Raw genomic sequence first — 23,466 nt, forward strand, 5'->3', positions numbered from 1 at the left:
CAACTGAAAGCTCGGCTTCTTCATGAAATGATCAAAATTAATTGATCACATCGTAAAATAGTTATATAAATTGCCCCTAGGGGCGCTGCCAGCGCTTTATTTACGTTTGAAGATGGCGGCCGTTGACTGCAATGAAAATTCTCGCAGCGAAAAATTGAATAATTCGTTTGAGGAAGAAAGTGACAAAAGAGTGTACGACGAAAATAATAATAATATAAAATAATTCTACGTTGGTTGAACAACGTTTTTTAATTATAAGGTTATAAAACAAATCAAGAACAGTAGGGTGACCACGCCAAAGAAGTCCATGGACTATTACTGCAGGCTGTCAAAATATGACTTTATGGAAACTGCACATGAGGAATATCTTATATTTAAGAAAATAATATATCGACGATCCTACTATCCATATATTTCCGATGGAGATGTATTTTGAAATATTAAAGGAAGTTCATAAAACTGTTGGAGTTTCGTGAAAGTCTCTAAAACCCGCAAAGCAATTTCGGCTCGACCCGGGAATCAAACCCGAGACCTCGTGCTACAGCTAGACCAACGAGGCAGTGAACCTACAGGTTACGTCGTTTTAGATTACGTGTGTTCTATTTTAAGATTCTTAAAATGTTACTAAAGTTCCTATTTTATTTAAATTATTATGTATGTCGGACTTAAAAGACAATGAACAAGTTCTTACTCTTAATATTTGCAATTGAAGTTATGAAAAAAAAACTAAGTTTTTTTGCCTTCTGACAATTTTGAGCTGTGAAAAATTTCACAACTACCAGATTTTATGAAATTAAACTCCCAAAATATTGTGGATTTACATTAAATATTTTATGGATACCCTATTATACCATACGGCCAGACGTGGATGACAAAATCGAGAAATGTTGACGATTTAACGATCTGGTCAAATTAACATGAACATTTCATGAAACGCAACCATTTCATGAAATGCTCAAGCTTTTCATGAAGTGGTCAAATCTACGATATGGCTACGACATATGTAAACAAAATGGGGCGGTTTCCTAGAGAGCGGTAACTGACGCCGTAACTTCAAAAAGCGGTGCCGCCGTTTGCATGACGGCCGTCTTGACGGTGTCAGATAGTTTGGTGAACGTTTTATTGAAAGCGGTGAAACTTTTTTAATACGTATTTGTGTTTTTTTTTTTGGAACAACGTCAAACATTTGTTACAACTCTTGGAGCAGCGAGGACGACGAAATTTTAATAGATTTCATTCGTAACCACGAAGCAATATATACTATAAAAAGTAAAGATTATAGAAAAAATCAACTAAAACAGAATTGGTGTCGTGAAATTTGAGAAATATTAAATAAAACAGGTTAGTAAGTATGATACAATTAACAAAAAGTTTATGACGGTGTGTTAAAACGGCCGTGGAACTTTCCACATGTCATCACCGTAAAGACGACCGTCTATTTGCGTCCGTAATATGACGGCCGCTATATGACGGCACCGCTTTCCTAGGAAACCCAAGCTTTATAATCCAAAAATACCATGAAATACTTATTGTTAAATTGTGGTTACATTTAAGAAAAGTCTGTCTGACATAAACACATTTTGTACATAGATACTTAATCTAATAATGTTTATTATGTACTTATCCCAAAAAAAATACTACCATAAAGTATTTTTTTAATATTCTGGCAACACCGTGGGTAGCTTTAGCGGGACTTCCAATAAATCGTGATTCATAAAATAAGCACTGAATGCACGTTTGTTGCGTTATAAGTATTGTGTTTGTTTAAATATTCCTTTGTTAACCGTTGGTGAAGCAACACGGACGTGCTCAGCTTATCGTGAATTAGGGTAAGTGCTTTTTGTTTCTTATTTTTGTTTCGATACGGTACTGAGATAGTCAACCGCTATTATTTAAATTATCTAACTATGACATAATTGAGAAGTATGTATAAGGTGTTAAATTGAACATTTGCGGTTGTTCTTGCTTTTATCTTTTATAGGCTGACTTCAATATAGGAGGTTCTCAGTTACTAACTATATGTATCTGTACCTTTGTATGTTTATGCGCGATCATCTCACGTTTCACTGAACCGGTTTTCAGCACAGCATTTATTAGACTTGGGAGAAGGTTGTAGGTATATTATTGAAAAGATTTTTTAATCGGTCCAGTAATCATCATTAGAACAATTTGTTTTACTAAGTCTTTTATGGAAGTGCACTGATGCTTTTACAGATAGAAGAATATTGCAGAAATGAAGACTTTAGACAACGTTAAGCACCCGCTAGGAAGCGAGTGGAGTTTCTGGCTATTCACAAATCAAAAGAAGAATTGGGCAGATAATTTGGTAAAACTGGCAACATTTGACACCGTTGAAGACTATTGGTGGTAAGGAATTTTCTTTTATGTACAAAAGTAAGGGTTCGAACAAAAGCCAATTAAGTACCTAGTAATAGGCAATTAAGTACCTGTATATAAAGTATTCAGTTCGCAAATTTCTACATGCTATCATGGACAACGAATATCTTGAATACAACGACAATAACGCCACATCATTGCTTGGACACCATTAACTAACGATAAAAGAAATATATCTTAAGGAAACCTGGGTTTCAAAAGATTTTGTCAATCTGCCTTTAGCCAGTGTGTCGATTATCGCTAAGGTATTATTATACCTACTTAACAACCTTTTCGGTATACCTAGGTCTGTGTTCAGCGATGAGAGCAGGGTTAAAGAGCTGGGGCCCGATTCTCCTAATTTTACTTAAGCGACATACGATTCATGTTCGACTCGATTCGACTGAGATCCAATCCCGACTCGATTACGATTGAAGCGTATGTGGCATTCCGCTATTTTTTCTTTGAAATAAACGTTTTTATCCTTTTCTGTCATTCAATAATGAATCATTTTGTCTGCAAATGATTTACGATTGCAAAATGATTGTACAGCAAACTACCGTATAGACAAAATCACCAAAATAGCAGACCAATCGCACACCAATCAAATGTCAATCGAATGCGATTGGTCTTTTATTAGTAGCAGAATGCCAGATATGGCTAAAACTGCTATTGCGATCATATTGCGATTCGATTTCTATTCGATTTTGACATTATTAACTTAGGAGAATCGGGCCCCTGATGATAATATATGTTCCAGTTTATACCACCACATGAAAGTACCTTCAGAGCTGAATCTAGGACAAGAGTACTTGGTGTTTAAGAAGGGCATCCAACCTCAGTGGGAGGACCCTGCGAACCAGTCCGGTGGCCGGTGGCTGATCATACTGGATGGGGAGAAGGCTGCCCATGTGGATGCTATCTGGTTAGACACGGTAAGTAACTACTACGTCAAAGATTTTTAATAAAATAGGGTAAGATCAACATAATAGTATTTCTTTAGGGAGTACATATGGGGAAATTATAAGTATATGAGGGTCGTACATAGGGGAGTACATATGTATGGTTGTATATAAGGGTGTATATAGGTACGGGAATACGTAAGGGGAGTGCACAGGGTCTTTATGTATAAAGGAGTAAATGGGTGGTGGAGTACAACCCACTGAATCTACATTTACATACCTACTTATTACAAGTAGTTAGGTACTATTTGACGATGACATAAGGTAATGAATACCTAACTCATTTACTTAACTCATTTACAGGTGCTAGTACTGATTGGAGAGACCTTTGAACATGTCGATGATGTATGCGGAGTCGTCTGCAATATACGCGCAAAGCACAGAATCGGTAAGTTTCATATTTTCTTTCAAAACTGGCCTAAGTTTACCGTCAATATAAATGTCAGATTTCTCGTTTTTTTTTCGAAGTAAACAGTTGTTCCAAGAAAGATTGACGTTCATATTGTTGGAAAACCTGGGTTTAATTACTTTCAATTTAAGTCGCAGTGAAATTGGAATTACCGTTTTGAAGCTTTCAGGGGAGGGTCACATTGTAAAAAACTTTTTCTTTTGTTTTAACTTCCAGCTGTTTGGATGAGAAATTGCAAAGCCAAAGCGGTGTGCGAGGTGGGCAAGAAACTTCGCGAGCACATACCTATCAAGATGCAATATTATCGACATAATCAAACAAAGGCTTTGTTTACTATTTAGTTTATTGATATAATCTGCGTAACCTTGTCTCGACTATGTTATGGTTGTTTTTCAGTCTGATCGAAAGCAACTGAGTATGTACTAGTGTTTAAATGGAGCGACTGCCTAGCTGACCTACGATTCAGTTTCTACGTGACACTACACTGAAGTGTATAGGTAAACGTAGTTTACTGGTACAATATTATTCTCTTATGCCTACTCGTAAATATTCTTTAAGTAACTTTTCCCAATCTGAGACAAGTTAAATTATTTTAGTGTTGTACAAAGTTAAATAATTTAGCGTAGGCTATTTTGTAATAAATAATAGTTTATATAATTAATGTGTTTTATTTTGTGTAGGCATTCCCTTATCGGTAAAGGATGTAAAATAAACATTACAGTGTGGATTGTAGTTTTCATGATATCCAAAGCAAACATGTCGATTGGAAAGTACCTATCTATGTAATCGTGATTTCTCATCGACAATACTTTTACAACTTCAGGGACTTTTCTTAGGAGGTAAACTGGAGTACCTAGTCGTTTACGGTGGGTTGCAGTCGTATTCTGTGGGAACAACTTCTTCTGATGACATGCTCAGAGCACTAAAGAGATATTATTACTTCAAAAAAAAAACATTTACTTACCTCCCCACTCAGAGACATTTAATGATTACTTAAGTCACTCCTTAGTGAAGGAATGTCATACAAATCCCTCACTAAGGATGGCTTAAGTAACCATTAAATGTCTCTGAGTGGGGAGGTTAGTCACAACATGAGTTGTTACACAAATCCCAACCATGGTAGTTTGAATAAGAATAATACTCAGTAGGTACCTCCAAGTTTTATTACTGAACGAATGATTTTCTTTTGTTTTTCTTTCTCCTTGAGTTGATGACGAGAGGCCTCGGGTTTGACGACCAGCTCGTCTTACGGTTTGTGATGTCATTTTAGTGCCGCCGCTTGCAAACAGGACAATACTTAATGCCTATTTACCAATATCTGCTGTACCAAATGTTGGATAGAAACCAGTGAAATAATAAGCTAGCAATAATAGAAATGTTTAATGTTAAGCTAGACATAGAAGACGAAACATTTATAATATCGTGCACGTTCTGGAGTTTGTCTGGTTTCTGATCTCCGTCTCGACTGTCTCCTCCACCTTGTGGATGCTGTCCTCAGCCGTGTCGATACCTTTGTGGACATTTTCTGAAAAGTATTAAAATAATTACTAAGTTTATCATTCATTTTTGCAATATATTAGTTTTTTTAGAAAATACCTACACAAATATAGTGATTTAGATCCTTTAGACTGGATTTACTTAGCTTAGTACCTAAGATTTTCATTTTTTTGACATAAGGATATCTAAGCTTATATTATGTTTTTAATTTCGATTATATATCGAAAAAATAACGGATAATAAAGTCATTTTTATCTATGGTTAGTCGGTAGATAGTAATAAATTAACCCCACCTAACAAGAATTAATTACTTCTACGCCCTTCTAGCATTGATGAAATATTTACAACATTATATAACTACTCCAAACTGTACTCTCTATGTGTGGTTGGTTCATAATGCAGAAAAAGTACATACCAACAACTTTCTCCTCGATAACCTTCCCTTTCCCCATGCAAGAATTTTCCTTATCTCTGATAGTCTGGAACATCCGCGCAAATCGTCCCTTTTCCGGAGTTTTGTGCACTACAACGTCACCTTCCTCATTATGCTCTGCATCCTCAGGAACATCTATATGATCTTCACTTCTCACGATAGGCATCACAGCTTGCGTCTTTGTTTTACCTGTCTGCGGACTAGACTTGTCTGATCCACACGGTATAGTCTCATTCTCAGATTGCCCCGCTTCACTTTTCTGTCCATCATCACTGTGTTTACTAAGCACTGGACTTATGTGACTTAAGTCGGGAATGTGTAACAGCTCTGGTAATATCGGCGTCTTCGGTGGAGGCGAATTTGCCACCTCCGTCATTTTGTCCGGTATATCCAGAACTTTCTTGGCTTCGTCATGTATTACAGGAGAAATCACGGCGGCCTTCTTAACGAATTCCTCAACTACTTCTACTTTCTCATTCACTTTATCTGTAACAGTAGTAACAATTTCTTCAACTTTACTTTCAGCCTTGTCGGCCATTGTGTCCATATTCTCGATGACCTCCACAACTTTTGCTTCTCCATTAGAGGGCGGCGGATCAATCGTGTCTGTGTTTATATCGGGCGCGTCATGCGTGCTTCCGTTTTCGTTCTCAAGGTCGTTTATGTTTACAATATGGGAGCCGCTGACGTTGGCTTCTAATGAATCTATCGATCCAGACTCTTCGTTCACATTTCCATTCAGGTTATCGGTGTTGTGCACGTCAACGTTAGAGTTCGTGATGTCCTCGATAACATGCGCTTGTTCTTCGGATTTGTTCATGACTGGCACTTTCTGCAGTGGCGGGAGTTCGGTGAGGGAGATCTGCCGAGTGTCCTCGTGCACAACGCTGAAGTCGTTGTTGGTGAAGTCCGCGTTGGAGCCCTTGGTGGCAGTTAGTAGCGTGTGGCACCCCCCGCAGGCCACGTTGTCGACGATGTGCCCATTCATAGCGGTGACCCGCTTAGGTGTGTATTGATTGGGCACGGCTTCGTTCGCGTTGTCGGCATCGTCGATTTCCTCCAAACAGAGTTTATTGTGTCGGGACTCACCGCAGGCGTAAAGCAATCCGTTGTCTGCAACGTGAAGCCGAGTTTAATACGACCAGCGACGACAAATGGTAATCGAATACTGATCATACCGCCCCGACGAGGGCAATTTACTCACTATTTATGTTGACGTGACAATGAAAATGAGCCAATTACATTAGATATCGAATGTGTGTCAATAAATGCTTTTAGTAAACAGGAATAGAGCTTTCAACAAAATGAATTGTCGTTTCCTCAATATTCACTAAATATAAACTTATTAAATGAATACTACACACTGTGACACAAATGTTTTGTTGCTTGTGCAATTTATGTGCTGTATAGCAGAGGTGTAATTAGTCACCCGCTGTTTTATTTTATCATGACGTGACTAACGAACGTGGGTACCTGCATTTGTACGTAGGTACAATATCATTAATCTTCATATTTTTCACGATAAAAGCTTATGAGGTCTTATTTTCCAAACAAGGTTTTTTACTAGTTATTCCCAAAACAATATACATACCTGTAACAAACGCCGTATGCATAGCTCCACAAGCCACCAGCTTCAATTGGAAACCATCAAACATCTTCTCCATATCAATTTCAGTAGGTTCTTTCACATGTTCAACCTCTTTCGGAAGACCCAGTTGTCCTTTCTCATTAGACCCGAAGGCTAGGATCTTGCTTTCGTCCATGGAGAGCAGGAAAGTATGAGCAGCACCACAGCAGGCACTCTTGATAGGAATGCTTAAAGGTAGGACTTCGGGAACATAGACTGTGGTTGGTTTGTTGGGTATTCCAAGTTTCTGGTTCTCATTGTCTCCAGTTACGAAGACCGCACCTTTTGCTGTAGGGATAAGAAATTTTATGTAACGATGACGACATTAAAATTCAGTATGGTACATTGTTCAACAGAGATTATTTACTTTTGTTCATTCGTTTGTTAGTCAAGGGATCTTCTTTCTCCTGCCCTGTTCCCAATTTTACTTGGGGTCGGCGCAATATGTCATTTTCTTCCATTTTCCCCTGTCACTCGTCATACTGACACTCACTCCCTTCCTATTCATATCATCTTTCAGGCAATCCATCCATCTTTTCTTAGGTCTTCCTCTTCCTCTTCATCCATCTACATTTATACTTAGCACACGTTAGTGTAGTAGAAATGCTACAGTATTCTCATTCTAGTTATTTCATTTCTTTTTATTTGATAGTAAAATACCTATGCAGGTACCTACAAGTCAAGTCTAGCCAATTTGGTGACTGGCTATTATTTTTTATACGGTTCAATTCCCACAGCGTTTGATATAATGACAAAGTAAACATTAGTTATTAATGAAAATATGAAATAAATATTATAGGGTACCTATAGTAAAGTTTATTGTACGGAACATGCTAATGCTAATACACTCATTTTGATTAAATATTGCTGTTAACTCAACGCCATATCATAAATGAATATTAATTTCATAAAGAAGTCAGTAAAATTTATGTTGACTTTAGTTTTCGTAGTAGCGTCGTAGTAAATGGCTTCAGATTAATTGTATCAGCTACGATTAGGTACTACAACTTTAAGTAGTGTTTCAATGCTATAGTAAAGAACGAAGTACTCGATATGGTTTTGTGATGCTCAGGTAATACGTCTTTAATTTTACTAATGTTTGTAATATTTTTAACTATGCATATACTTTCTACCTTCGATTTTAAAGCTTTATTATCTAGCTAGAAATCTGGAGACTACAAACGCTCATTCCATATTTGAACCCTTTCCACAAACAACCCAGTACTCCAAATGAACCAACCTGTAATAAACACAGTATGATAGTATCCACACTCGACGAAGGCGATCTTCTCCATGAACTTGAGCTCGGTGAACTTGACGCACGACCTGGTGTCCTCTCCCAGCCCCAGCTGACCTTCAGTGTTGGAGCCGCATACGAATACTCGACCTTCATCTGTTGGCAAACAAAAGATGCGAGTTGTATAAGAAAAGTTAACGGGAACACGGTAGGTACAAAAGGATTTTTTAATGTCTTGGCAAGTACATATTTAGAAAATTGTACTAATTGAAATTTCAAGCTCCTGGAACGGAGACAAACTTTTGTGCCACGATATGTTCCTTCCACTCGTTAACCACTCAACAAGTTAAAGAGGTGAAGGAAGACATCTTGTTGCAAGAGATTGTTTCCATACCATTTCTCACTACCTCTGAAAGCATTGCATTATTCTGAGGACTCAAATTTTGGTATTAAAGCAAGAGCTTTTATGAGGCCCTGTTCATTTAGAAATAAAAAATGGTTCATAAATTGCATAACAGGTAGAAAAAGGCCTAGCGATACCTATTAAAGGTCGACTAGCTACATAACTAGCTCACCAGTAAGTATAGCAGTGTGATTGCTTCCGGCAGACACCTGTCTGATGGGCCCCGTGTCTCCGTCGAACTCCACGAACTGTGGCACCATGTGGTGCTCCATGTCTCCTGTGCCCAGCTGACCCTCATCGTTGCAACCCACCGTGTAGATCGCGTTTGAATCTGATGGGGAATTCCGAAAGGAAAAAATATAATAACATATTTTCATCTTGGTACAACATAAATTGAAATTACATAGGTACTGTCCATATGTATTAGTGCACATAATAAGGCGGTACTGCCTATTAGGTAGAATTCAGAGTTTTTTTGTTCTACCATATTTATTTAAATTAAGTTTCTGATTTACATAGATAGACCAGCATGTTAAACCTCTATACAAAAAATTCTATCCTCATTTATAAAAAAAAACTGTCAAACTTTCTATAGGTGTACATCTTAATGTCAGGAATGGTAATAGTAAAAAGGTTTACCTGTGACAAAGACAGTGTGTGCTCTCCCGCAGGCCACAAACATTGCTCTATGTGGTTTGAGCCATTTCACACAGCTGGGCCGCGTGACTTCGTCCTTATGGCCTAGGCCTAACTGGCCCCATGCGTTGCCTCCAAACACGAAGACACGTCCATTCTCTAGAAAAATATTAGATACTTAGTAATTAGTAAAGCCTGACATCATTGCTAATCAGTGTAAGCTGTTCGGATGACATGTAATGTAGGTAATTGTTGCAGTGTTTATTTCTTCAGCATGTTATGATCTTGTAGAAAATATAGGAAGTATGGGGTGAGAATGTATATATGTGCTTACATAGATAAATTTAGTCAGGAATCCGACCATATATTACCCTCACTCCTCATATCGACGTCTTGACATTGGCGTGTTAAACTGTCGACCTGATAATAGCCATTGATAATAACTCAATACTGTGGGCGATGGGGCAATAAGATCGAGGACTACTTATACTTATAGGATCTGAACACGCAATGTCAACGAGCACTTGAGTCAACGGTGATAGCTTATGACATCCGAACCTCTTTAGTACGATTTTATCCAACACTACCAATATTACCGATGGCCAAGCTGTCTAGAAGCTAAATCCATGGGCAAAAAAATAATGCTTGTGCGATTTAGAGAGTTTATTTTATAATCTACATCTGGTTATTTATAGGCAATTGTTAGATCACATCAGACAGAGAAGAATAGAAAAGGAAATCGATCGATCCCAAATTAAATCGGGGTAAGGGTAGGTCAATGATGACCAGTCTAGCAGAGACTCTTTGTATTTCAGAGAAATAATCCAGATGATGAATTCCGTAAAACAAAATAGGTACTCACGGCATATAACAGCGCTGTGCTCATCCCCGCAGGAGATGGCGACGATGGGATCGTTCTTGATGAAGAAATGACTCGGCTCGTTGTCGGCGAAGTGAGACTTGCCGAAAGTGAACACCGCACCCGTTTCTGAGAAAATAATGGTTAATATTGATTACTTCTTGGAAGTAATTTGAATTGATTTGCATAGGTACAGTTAACGTATTGCTTAGTATCTGATCAAGTACAGCTTTGTTAAGTAAAACAGAGTTTACTTGCAAATATGATTCTTCAGTCTAGTGTCCATGTATACTGTAGGGATAAATGAGAGAAATCTTGCGAGTCATAAATAATGCTATGATTTTATTGACCTACATGCTACATTATATACTGCTACGTTTCTCGTAGCAAATGGCTACGAGTTAGTAGAAAAGGTCGTAGTAGTTCGTAGTAGGTCATATTTTTCATGGGTCGTTCTGTATATCTTATTTATAGATATTTTGGAAGCCGACCTCAACATAGTTGGGGAAAGGCTCGGGAGATAAGATATTTAAGAAAAACAACTTGGGAAGATAATATTTTTGAATTCTTAAAACCTACTCAGGCAGTAAATTATGCCAATCATGTTATGGTATTCTTGATATAGGTGTATATATATCCTTACGCAGAAAATATGAGTGATTATGTTACTATTTTTATACTAGTAATGAGGGTTTTCTAAAATGGCGTCCACGAGGTGGCAGCACCGAGTCGTCAGGTCCAGGTAACTGTCAAAGTGCTTATCTTTACTATGAATAGTGAACGATTTTAGTGTTTTTTTTTTTATTTTATAATTAAAGCACTGCATTATTGTTTTACTATTGCGGTTGAGTAAATAAAAAAAACTAAATCATATTGTGTTAACAAATTTTTCAACAAGCTTTTCCTTAGTACCAGTGACTTTTGCACCCTCTCTCTTAGCTCAATTTTTAGTTCGGAAACCTTATTCTGACCGTAGTCCATAATAAAATCAATAACACTTCCAAGGGCTTTCAAATACTGGATTTTTTCAATACCGGTATCAATACCGGTATTAGAAATTTCAATACCGTGATCACGTGATCACGGTATTGTCGGTCATGCAAATATTGCAATACTCCAGATAGCTCGTTTATGCGTCTTCGAAGTGCTTTTGCAAGATTTTGGCTTAAGTCATTAGGTTGACCATCTAACTTCGTCAACATAAATTTTAGCGCAATATCCGCTTTTAGTAAATTGGCATCCCGTTTACAAATTTCTAATATAGTTACTTTGACTACAGAAAGGCTGTTGTAAATATTTTTTAATATTGTCAAATCGAATTCGTCTAAGTCGAAATCGGAGTTTAATTTTAGATCGATTAAAACTTTTAAAACACAATCCTTTAGTTTCAAAAAGCGTTCAATCATAGCCCCGACACTATGACCAAAAACCGGCCAAGTGCGAGTCGGACTCGTGCACGAAGGGTTCCGTAAATTACAGTTAAATCAACCTATCTCAAAAACTATAAGAGATACTTTGATCAAACCAAAAATCGTTGAAAGAGTTAATTAGCATGCATCACCTCTATTTTTTTTAGAATTTTATACCCCGTAGTTATAAAAATAGAGGGGGGGGGGACATACTTTTTACGACTTTGAGAGCTGATATCTCAAAAACCGTTCACTTTAAGAAAAATGTTTTTTAGAAAACTTTATATTATTTTAAAAGACCTTTCCATTGATACCCCACACGGGTATGTACATCGAAAAAAAAAATTTCATCCCTCAGTTACATGTATGGGGGGCCCCACCCCCAATTCTTTTTTTTACTATTTAGTGTCATATTTTTGTAGCGGTTCATACAACACATATTCCTATCAAATTTCATCACTGTAGTACTTATAGTTTCCGAGTAAATCGGCTGTGACAGACGGACAGACGGACAGACGGACAGACGGACATGACGAAACTATAAGGGTTCCGTTTTTGCCATTTTGGCTACGGAACCCTAAAAATGAGATTGACTTCATCATGACGAACAAGAAGCACATAGTCTGAGACGTCTCCGTGATCAATAGGTTTAATACCGACTAAGAGACTTGTCCGAGGCTCTCTGAATATCAACTTCAAGGCCGAACTTTCCGTCTGATGAAGGCCAGGCTCCGACCAACACTGCTCCAAACCATTTCAGGATCTGAAACGTTCCAGTCAAATTTGGAGAACCGATTTGCCGCCGTGGAGACCACAACAGACGTTAACCAGAACCACAAATATACAGCCTTGGCCAAAAGTATTGAGCACCTTACAAATTTCGCTAGATCACGGTAATTATGGGAGAAACCCGAATCTGTCGTTGAAGTATTCTTTTATCGGTTATCTACAAAGATTTTAAAACAATGACTTATGCCGCAGCTGACAATAAAACACCTGGGTGCAATAAAATGTGTTTTTTACATTTTTTAGGGTTCCGTACCTCGAAAGGAAAAAACGGAACCCTTATAGGATCACTTTGTTGTCCGTCTGTCTGTCTGTCTGTCTGTCTGTCTGTCTGTCAAGACCCTTTATCTTAAGAACGCGTGAACGTATCAAGCTGAAATTCACATGAAATACTCGGGTCTATTGTCCCTTTAAGCTGTGAAAATATCAAACTTCTAAGCCAAGCCAATCAAAAGATACAACCGATTATGTCGATATTTTCAACAAATTTTCGACACTCGCAAAGGAATCAAAACCTACAGGGTACTTCCCGTAAACTCAGAATCTTGAAATTTGGCATGAAGCATTGTTATATAATGCAAATATAGGAAAAATTGCGAAAATCACATTTTTTTTTTGTTATATAATATAATAAAAATATTTTAATAAAATGAAACTTACTACCTTATTTCTCACGAACGAATAAAGGTACCAAATTGAAATTTATACCAAATACCTAGGTCTATTGTCCCTTTAAGCAATGAAAAAATCAAACTTCTAAGTTAACGCGATCAAAAGATACAGCAGTTTTACCGACACCTTAGACGAATTTCCGTCACACGCTAGGGAATCAAAACCTACAAGGTACTTCCCGTGAACTCAGAATCTTTAAATTCGGCACGAAGCAACGTTACATAGTACAGATAAAGGAAAAATTACGAAAATGATAAATTTGAAGTTACATAAAATATTAAAATAATATTATTTTTGCTTACATGACATAAAATATTTTTTTAATAATTATAAACTTACTACTTACCCTTTTTCACATGAACGCGTAGAGATATTAAAGTTTTGATAAAAAGTGAAATTCATATCAAACACTTCTTAAATATAATGGCCTCTAAACTGTGAAAAATTTTAAATCATTCAAAGGTCATTGGGCACCTTAGTATGGAAACCATACCCACGGCGGATACGAACGAAATATAGCACAGTATAATGATAAAGGCTCTGATTTATTATGGCATTAGTCGCATCAATGTGAACCATGGGAATCTAGAGAAAATCAGGTGTAAACATCAAATATTTTCCTCATTTCAATGGGGAATTTAAACGACCACGTTTGACGGATTTGAGAAATCATTTCTTTGTAGTGAAAGAGTATACTCGCCGTTTATTTCCATAGTCATCAGGTCAGGATCTGATGATGGAAATCCTGAGAAATCGAGGGCAACTATCAGAAATTGTAGGCATGCATAGGATTTAAACTTGATTCTCAGATGTATGTCTGGTGATACTATCAAACAGTGAAGGTTTAGAGCTTACCTGATGATGGAGACGTGAGAAAGTCGAGAGAACTCCTTAACGGTATGTTTTTAGTTACGTCGTGTTCATATTATTTGTATTGACGAGAACTTTTCACAAAAGTTGATAATAATAACTTTTTACAAAAAAAAAAATAACTTCTAAAAACAACAAGAAAACTGTTTATATGCATCGGTCTAGATCTCGGTGGTTAAATAAATATAGATGCATCCTCTAGACACCGACTTCTAGACCGATGCACCTAACATCTTTTTAATTTCTTTCTTGCTTTTGTTTTCTTGTTGCTTTTTTATATGTTTGAAGTTGGATTTGTTTGTAAAATGCTACAAAGTAAAGCTGACTTTATAAAACAAAGAAAGGGACAGAATACTTTTGTCAAGGCTCTAGAAACGTAAAGCCAGCAGCCCCGAATCCTACTCTCTAGAGGTCGTTGTTACAATTCGACAGCTACAAGTCGTCAGGCGGTTTCGAAAAAAACCTGAAACTGGGGCTCGTTAGGTGATTAATCCCTCAAAAATAAAAGATCCCATTCCTGCAATGGCTGCTTTAACCCAAGTTAGTAGTGAATTCTCGTCACCTAAAATAAAATAAGCTCCAACACAAGGTTACGTTATAAATTGTAAAGGAGTTCCCATAACTATATCTGATCTTTGCTATCGATCCCACAATGGCAGTCAAACCTATCTATGTGGAAAGTCTTCGCCACTACGAATAAAATAAACCCAAACACGTGGTAGTTGCAACATACCGTTCAGGAGTTCCCTCGACTCTCTGTAGTCTCCATAATCAAATCAGCTCCAAACCTTCACTGTTTACCAGTACCCTCAAAAATACACTCACATGTCTGGTTATGACTCGATGCGTGCCTACAATATTCAAGAGTTGCCCTCGATTTCTCAGGGTTTTCAGATCCTCATCAGATCCTGGTCATCCGAATTGGCATCTTCCTTCTTTATGAAAATTCTTTAACAATAAAAACTGCAACCTGTACAAACCTCTGAAACTGCTTGTCTTTTATATTTTTCAAACGATCCTGGACATTCGTCTCCATGGAATTTTAATAAAATATTATATTCAAAGAAACGTCATACCATTCTCCACGATTTAAAACTACTTTGATTCATGTCCGCCACTTTTTACAAAGCGGGTCAGATATGCCCAATGACCTTTAAGACATAATTAGTTATTTTCAATCAAATTTCTGAATGATGACTATAAAATGTTGTATATAAATAACTTTAATAAAATAACTTTTACAAGGTACTGGCCTACTATTTTAGTTATATTATAAAATAAAAAATATTAACTATTTTGACTCTCACGAAATTACCATAACTAAGATTGTTCTAAACTTAACGGTTGGCTCGAAACTCACTTTTTATCTATACAGGATTTGTACGGAACCCTCGCTGCGCGAGTCCGACTCGCACTTGGCCGGTTTTATTGTATTTATTTATCAGTTCGCTACCATCGCTTGTTGTGAACACATCCAGTGATCTAGTGCGCCTTTTGTATTTTATTTCAGAAATTTTAAGTGTTATCGTTGCAATATGCCAAAACAAAACGAACTTTCTTTAGAAAAACGTGTGCAGATACAGCTTCTGTATGAGCAAGGGAAATCACAAGTAGAAATTTCTAAAACTGTGAAATGTTCGCGCCGATCCGTGCAATATGCTATTCAGCGATTCTCTACTACCGGATCACATGAAAATAGACCGAGAACCGGGCGCAAACGCATCACCACAGACCGTCAAGATCGTCAGTTACTGAGAGAGTCGTTAAGAAATAGGAAAAAAACATCTTCAGAGCTCGCTGCTGAGTTGTCGGAACAAATTAAGAAGCCAATTTCTGCTCGAATTTCTCGCAGAAGACTTCAAGAAGCTGGCCTGAAAGGCTGTAAAGCTAGGAAGAAGCCATGGCTCTCCGATAACAACAAAAAAGCTCGATTGAAATGGGCTTTAAAACACCGAACTTTCACCGCTGAAGATTGGTCAAATGTTGTGTGGTCAGACGAATCAAACTTTGAGGTGAGTAAGTCAATTTAATGCCCTGATACAATTTTATAAAATGTTTTAAAAACCAAACGCATAATTGAATTTATTTTAGTTTTACGTAACTCAATATTTTTCTCTTTATTGCAGATTTTTGGTACACCTGGTGTGACCTTTGTGCGTCGCCGTGTGGGTGAAGAATTTAAGCCAGAGTGTGTGGTCCCAACCGTAAAACACGGTGGAGGCAGCATAATGGTCTGGGGTTGCATGACCGATTCTGGAGTTGGCGAATTGTTCGTGTGTGAGGGTCGCATGGACTCTACCAAGAACATAAATGTACTAGAAACTGCATTACTGCCTTCATTCACGAAACTTTTTGGCGACACCAATATGGATGGAGTCAAATTCCAGCAGGATAACGCGCCATGCCACAAATCTGCACGCACCATGAGATGGTTTCAGGAAAATAACACGGAACTGCTTGACTGGCCAGCTCAGTCTCCAGATCTGAACCCCATAGAACATTTATGGGGTTTATTAAAGCGCAGGGTTAGGCGCCACACAATCAACAACAAAGAAGATTTAAAACGCTGCCTGCGCCTAGAGTGGAACTCGATTACTGTTGACGATTGTAAAAAACTTGTTAACTCTTTACCAAAAAGAATTTCTGCCGTAATTAAGGCGAAGGGTGGACCCACAAAATATTAATTTTCTATTAATAAATAGTAAAATAAACCCATATAAAACGTTTTGTTTTATTTCTATTTGATACTCCTCATAAAACTGAAAGATATCATGGGTGCTCAATACTTTTGGCCAAGGCTGTATGTTTCGGATCCTCCGGGAAGAAGGTTCGAGATTCTGTAACATGCAGCGTAAGGGCAAGAAATCAAAGCTTTCGGAAGAGACATTAGGGCTTACGAAGAAACGACGTGAAAACCCGCCTGTCACTTCGTTAGCTAAGCGGGCTCTAAACCAAGAGACCAAGAAGCACGTACGATGCGACCTCCGGTGCTCCAGTACTCTTGACATTGAAAGAGCAATTGAGCTGAATCAGGGGTCAAAGGTGTTCGTACAATCTCTTGGAAGAAGCCACTTGGCGAAGCTGACCACAACAAGTGGAGAAGTCATTTCTTCGGTGCCGGCAGTCCTTTCGGAAGTGGAAAACTTCTATGGCCGGTTATACGCATCGCATGCATCTCGACTTGATCCCGGAAATGAGGATTCTAGAGCCACATTAACGCGCCATTTCACTGAAGACTTGCCAGAAGTCAGCAGTGGCGAAATCGAGATCGCTCTGAGACAGCTCAAAAATGGAAAAGCCCTTGGCGAAGATGGCATTACAACAGAGCTATTAAAAGCAGGAGCTAAGCCCGTATTGGGGGAGCTCCAGAAGCTTTTTAACGCCGTCCTGTTTGAAGGGAGAACTTCAGAGGCGTGGAGTAGGAGTGTTGTCCTCCTGTTCTTCAAAAAGGGAGACAAAACCCTGCTGAAGAACTATCGACCCATTTCCCTCCTAAGCCACGTATATAAGCTGTTCTCAAGAGTGATCACGAACCGACTTGCGCGAAGACTCGACGAATTCCAACCACCGGAGCAGGCTGGGTTTCGGAGCGGATACGGCACCATAGATAACATCCACACAGTGCGGCAGATTATACGGAAGACCGAAAAGTATAATCAGCCCCTGTGTCTAGCATTTGTGGACTATGAGTAGGCCTTTGACTCGGTTGAAATCTGGTCTGTTCTGGAGTCCCTGCAGCGTTGCCAAGTAGATTGGCGGAAAAAGGCTCGGAGGATGATGATGACATCTTACGAGTACGTAGTTATTTATCTTATTTAATACTACTTCCTGCTACTTATTACAACTAACCACAATAATTAAAATTATAAAAAGATTGTAATACCGTAATCACGGTATTGGCTCGTTAATACCGGTATTGAAAAAAGACCAAAATATATCCGTGATCACGGTATTACGGGATCCCGTAATACCGGTATTGAAAGCCCTACTTCCAATATAACAGAATTTCAATAAACAATAAGTTCGGCACCTACAATTCCATACTATTTGACAGCTGTTTGGACCTGACGCATACGAAGCGCCGCCTGGCGGCAGAAAAAGTATCGAAAACCCTCATTGTGTGATAATACACCTGCGCTTCAGACGTCATGAACGGATGATTGCAAGAGTATAAAGTCCTATAACACGTTGATAATAATTCCGGACTAGCAAGATTTATAAAACTTTCTAAGTATGTAGTCAAGAAATAATAGATCCTTATATACATGAGTATAATGCCTGAATTTCTTTAAGCTTTGCATTTTAAAATAAAGTACCTGATGACTTTCTTCTTTAGAATGACGTCATTATAATACATGGTGAATTCACATAGCTTGATTGTATTCTTAAAGTCTGACTTTTCATATTTTTTCCTCATATTATCTATAGTTTTTACACTCGTTAAGAATTTTCAAGGTGATAGTTTAATTTTACCTAACATAAAATAGGACTTTGATTGCTCTTTCTTTAAGCCTTGAAAGAGGATTATGTTTGTAATATAGGTCAAAGTTCAGCGATTACCATTGATGGTATTATGAGTACCCTACACACTACGAACTTTTAGTCGGCCGATAGTTGGCCCATTGCTTGGAAAAAAAAAATGATTTCAGTCGATCTGATACTGGCTAAATAGGTACCTGATCTTTGTAATGTGCGTACTATCATTCATGTTCATGCTGATTTATGAGCTTTAAATAATAATAAAAGTTTGCAGTGTGCGCGTAGGCTAAGTGCGATTGACGATTAGAAATATGATATCGTAATATCCAGTAGTAGATACATACTATTCTTGGTATATTTTAATGTACATAAACTGAACACGTGGGCGCCCACATAGTTTGATTGGAAATTATTATTTTCAAAACAAATATTATTTTCTATCACATGTTTGGTTTAAGTTAGTTGACATTATCAAATTGTGAAACCCTTTTGCCTGTAAATAGGAAGTTGACGAAAATGTTATTATAAGTAGTGCCTTAAAGACTAAAATGTCTTGAAATAATTACTTTTATAAACTAATTCATGGAATTAATAACCTAAAAAATAATTTACGTACCGTTCGTCCTGCGGACATAATAAGCACCTACTTGATATTTAACAAAACAAAATCGCGTCTCTATTATTAGAACCTCCATACATTAATCATGACGAATGACGTCACAGTACTCAAATGATATAGTGCTTCAGTAAGCTATGGAAAGTAAAAAAAAAGTAAAAGTCGCATTAAGTGTGGGTCACGTAATTTCCGACGTGTGCCCTTGGGCTCCTAGATTTGATTGTGGGAGATTACGTCTATTGTTCTTTTATGACGTAGCTTCTGTAGTATATATTGACGGGTGTAGGATTTGCATGAGTGTGTTAAAGCATTATTATATTAAGGGAATGTATCTGTCTTAAATCAGATCGAGCATAGAGCATAGGTACTCTCGAAGTGCTATACTATCCCAAGAAAGGCTCCGAGGTTAAACTTTTCAAGAGGACTACTTTGCGAATCTAGATAAAAGCTGACCTAGACAATGCGTAAATTTTAACCTGTTGTTTTGCTACATAGGTATCTGATGAATTTATCATTACAGGCAGCGTAACTGAATCCAATTTGGCAATGTGGAAAAAGGCCTAAAGTTTGCCATAGTGAGTGTAGGATGACATTTTCAGGAGCTTAATCTTTTAGCAACAAGAAATATTCGATTCAGAAATTTTGTTGGTTCAGTGAAATTGTGACTAACACAATCATTAATAATTCCCTACAATATTACCGGCAATATTTATGTAAATTTCGGCCTTCTAACAAAACACTTAGGCTGACAGACTAGCTGGAGTAATTACGCTTATCAGATCTAGAATTTGTAAGCCTTGGAAATTGCCTGACGCCTATTTATACTTCAGAAGAGTTAAAATAGCTATAGCTTCGCGGTAATGTCATGCGTTCAAAAATATTTTGATTTTTAGAAAAATATACTGAAGTTTTAATTTTTTTGAGAGTGATAATTTTCCATTTCTAGTCTTATGAAGACAACCTTACACTTTAATTTTTGACATGCATAGGTAAATAGGTTGGTACTGCAGAATCATTATTTCGAGTCAACCAAAAATCTCAACATAATGAGTGCGTTACAAAAAGTAAACAAACAGAATTACTTTCGCATTACGATGAGCTTTGTAGAAACTATTTATAGAGCCACCGTAACAATAGACAACAAGGCCCGCGTAAACTAAGTGACATGCAAATATATTAACTAGGAAATGTAGTACCTTCGTATATATAGGTACCTATTTATCAAAGTCCAGTGCACCAGTTATGCGTACTCCATAGAACATAGCGTGACGTCAGATAGCATTTTTATTATTTTATATGGCACGTATATAATTACTGGCACGTAGAATGCACGCCGTGTCAACGTCACTGCATTACTTTACATGGCAGCGGAAAAATGGAAAAATGTTACAGGTTTTTATGGAGTTATTTATATGCTTAGAGGCGAAGGAAAAACATTTTAGTTCCTATGAGTTCAGGACTTATGAAGATGGTGACTTGGAGGAATGGGTGATTCTAGGCAAGCATGTTCCATTTTCGAACACACCGTCGCTTACCGTTAGTTAGGATACCTAGCTAGAGGAGAAAAGAGAGTCTTTTGCCAATAAAAACTAAGGATTGTATTCAATGATAGCTTGGTAAAACTTGAACACAGAATCTGAAAATAGAATGAACCAAATACGACCTCACTCCGGGCCTAAAAATTATGATTCTAAGCTTAGCGCTTTTACCCTTGAGACTTGATACAGAAACAGATACCTATTACTTTGACATAAAGAAAGTTACTTCAAAATAGTTTGGCGCGTTTATGTTTACCTAACTAACATGCGTCTATCAATCAATTAAGGCCGAATTTGAATATTCGTTTGGGTATCCATAACTGAGTAATTTAGGTGACATAAAGATTTTACCACTGACCCAAATATACCTTGAAAGCGTAAATTAGATACCCACCATGTACCAAATGTTTCCACAGTTTAACCTGTGACCCAGTAAAACTCAATCGATATAATAAAATTGCCATACATATGTAGTGAAATTTAACACGTTTGACGAATGGAAAATATTTCGTAATTATATGCCATGGCACGTCAGGGTATTCCAAATTGGGGTTGAACCTTGAACCCCTCGATAGAATTCTTAGATGACATTTTAATAGTGGCTTTTGTTACAAAGTAGGCGAAAGGGCAACAACTTTTGAAAAGAAATGAGTGAACGCGAAAGAATTGAAGCAATTTGGGTTGTTGTGGTTTAAGAATAGCTGTGATTGATCCGAGAATTAAGGTGCTAAGTGTAAACTACGTAATGCTTTTGAATAAAATGAACTGAAAATCAGAGCTTTCCATACGGTATTCTACTGTTGTGAATTATCTTGTGGCAGCAGAATGACAATGAACCAGAAATATAAAGAAAATAATGGTGTGTGATCTCTTGAGGATTGAATGAAACTTACATGCATACCGCTATTATTATTTCTGATGATTTATAAGTTGGACCGTGTGCGTGCATATTTAAAATACACATAGGTAAGCAATAAGCTATTCTGAAAGACCCGAGCCAAATCAATTTAGCATGGCCAAGTAACATGGCAAAATACAAGTTACGTAAAGAAGTGCAATTAGATACAATTTGCATATTTAACCAGGTATACAAATGGTAATTTGAATAATTTTCAATGAGTTAGTCATTATGTTAAGTCCTGGGACAAGCACGATCGTTACCAAACACCGATGTGCATTATTTATAAGCAAAAACAAAACACAATTTTTGAAAAAGGAACAATAAACCAAAGAGTTCTACATACCGAATTCCCGCCAACAAAACAATGATGGCGTCGATGCATTTCAAAATAAGAACACAGTCACCTGGTATGTCATCCGTCATGTTGGTAGCGGTCAGTTGTGGTGTGCCATAGTGTGCCGGCCGGCCGCGGGGCGAATACTGACCGATGGCCACGTGCCACCCTCGGAAACCACCACGGGTAAACGTGGATAGTAGAAAACTGGATACGACTAGTTTTGTGGAAAACTATGCTGTCATAAGCAAAGCTGTACTTGTGAAAAGAATTGACAATTCAATAACTGGAATTGCTTTTTTGTTATGTGTCCGCCATGCTGAGATGCAAGTTTTTGTGCGTCTGGAAACAGGCATGTAATTTAAAAAAATCTATGAATGTAGGTATTATGACAAATTAAAGAATTTCTCAGAAATAATTGTTTTTTGAATAGCAGAGAATTTTCCGGTACGGTACGATTTCTTCGACAACGAATACCTAACCATCCATTTCAACTATGTCTTCGACCTTTTGTTATTGTCGTGCAGACCACTAGTAACCAAATCAGATTGGAACCCCACGCCCCGCGTTAACCCTTCGAACTGCCCTTATTTTGTGGTCAGCGGTAATTTTTCGCGGGTCTTCATAAATGGCCGTCAATATCCTGAAATAGTATTTTTTTCTGTGGCAATAAATATCGGCTATCGGTTTGTTTACAAAGCAATTATTTGTGCATAGAGGATGGTGATAGAGGTCGTGTGACTTTTACATGTTTACTTTGACAAAGGTGGGTATATCGATGGCTCTTTAGTTTCAGAGGGTTATCAATTATTTAACGTACAAATAGTGTGGTGTACGGATATGAGAGAAGTCGATGGTTTTATAGTAAACTGTTTTCAAAATATGTTGATGGCAAAACTTTGAGTAGCTGTTACAAATTCGAGGCTCGAGAATGCATATGGTATAGTAATGTTTAGGGTACGAAATCAATTCCTCTCTGATACATCTAACTGCTGCTTTACTATATATATACTGCTTTTAAGGATTCCATCAGGTAACTGCCGATAGTGTACACCTTTCCAACACGTAACTCTGTTTTATGAGAAAATATCAATATCAGGTTCATCAGCACAAACACACCAATGTAACGTACTTACACCCGTTTATCACAGCAGGGTCGGGTGTGCAGTGACACATTAGTACATAAACGTATGTATGTACAAGGAATTTTCGTTCCGAAAACAATTCTGATTTACACCAAGTTTGTGGGTGTATAAACATAGCAATTTATTTGTAGGTAATGTTTCTAGAACTAGAATAAAGGCTTTTAAAACACACATAAATAAATTGAAGGAAAACTTCCTGAGGAATCCCAAACCCTGGACTTTAAAGATTGGAATCGCCTCAAGCATGCGTGATGATTAACGTTCATTCCATCTCTGT

At 37.5% G+C, this 23,466-nt stretch overlaps 2 protein-coding genes across 3 annotated transcripts; one reads left to right on the forward strand and one right to left on the reverse strand.

Moving 5' to 3' along the window:
* The first annotated feature begins 1,669 nt into the window (after positions 1–1,669).
* LOC124630769 (eukaryotic translation initiation factor 4E1-like) lies at positions 1,670–4,404 on the forward strand. Of its 2 annotated transcripts, none has more exons than XM_047164763.1 (5): positions 1,670–1,829; positions 2,215–2,367; positions 3,137–3,311; positions 3,642–3,726; positions 3,964–4,404. In XM_047164763.1, the coding sequence occupies exons 2-5, from the start codon at positions 2,234–2,236 to the stop codon at positions 4,086–4,088; spliced, it is 519 nt and encodes a 172-aa protein (XP_047020719.1). In that variant the 5' UTR covers positions 1,670–1,829; positions 2,215–2,233; the 3' UTR covers positions 4,089–4,404. The 2 variants fall into 2 exon arrangements, with proteins under 2 accessions (XP_047020719.1, XP_047020720.1); XM_047164764.1 differs by lacking the exon at positions 1,670–1,829 and adding an exon at positions 2,094–2,112.
* Positions 4,405–5,108: 704 nt separating this feature from the next.
* LOC124630776 (X-linked retinitis pigmentosa GTPase regulator-like) lies at positions 5,109–22,168 on the reverse strand. Its single transcript, XM_047164772.1, has 8 exons — positions 22,115–22,168; positions 10,443–10,568; positions 9,584–9,739; positions 9,117–9,275; positions 8,545–8,697; positions 7,269–7,592; positions 5,660–6,790; positions 5,109–5,272 (listed from the first exon to the last, which is right to left on the reverse strand). The coding sequence occupies exons 1-8, from the start codon at positions 22,131–22,133 to the stop codon at positions 5,160–5,162; spliced, it is 2,181 nt and encodes a 726-aa protein (XP_047020728.1). The 5' UTR covers positions 22,134–22,168; the 3' UTR covers positions 5,109–5,159.
* Between the last annotated feature and the right edge of the window lie 1,298 nt (positions 22,169–23,466).

Source organism: Helicoverpa zea, chromosome 5 (assembly GCF_022581195.2).
Source record: "Helicoverpa zea isolate HzStark_Cry1AcR chromosome 5, ilHelZeax1.1, whole genome shotgun sequence".
In the NCBI taxonomy this organism is placed as follows: Eukaryota; Metazoa; Arthropoda; class Insecta; order Lepidoptera; family Noctuidae; genus Helicoverpa; species Helicoverpa zea.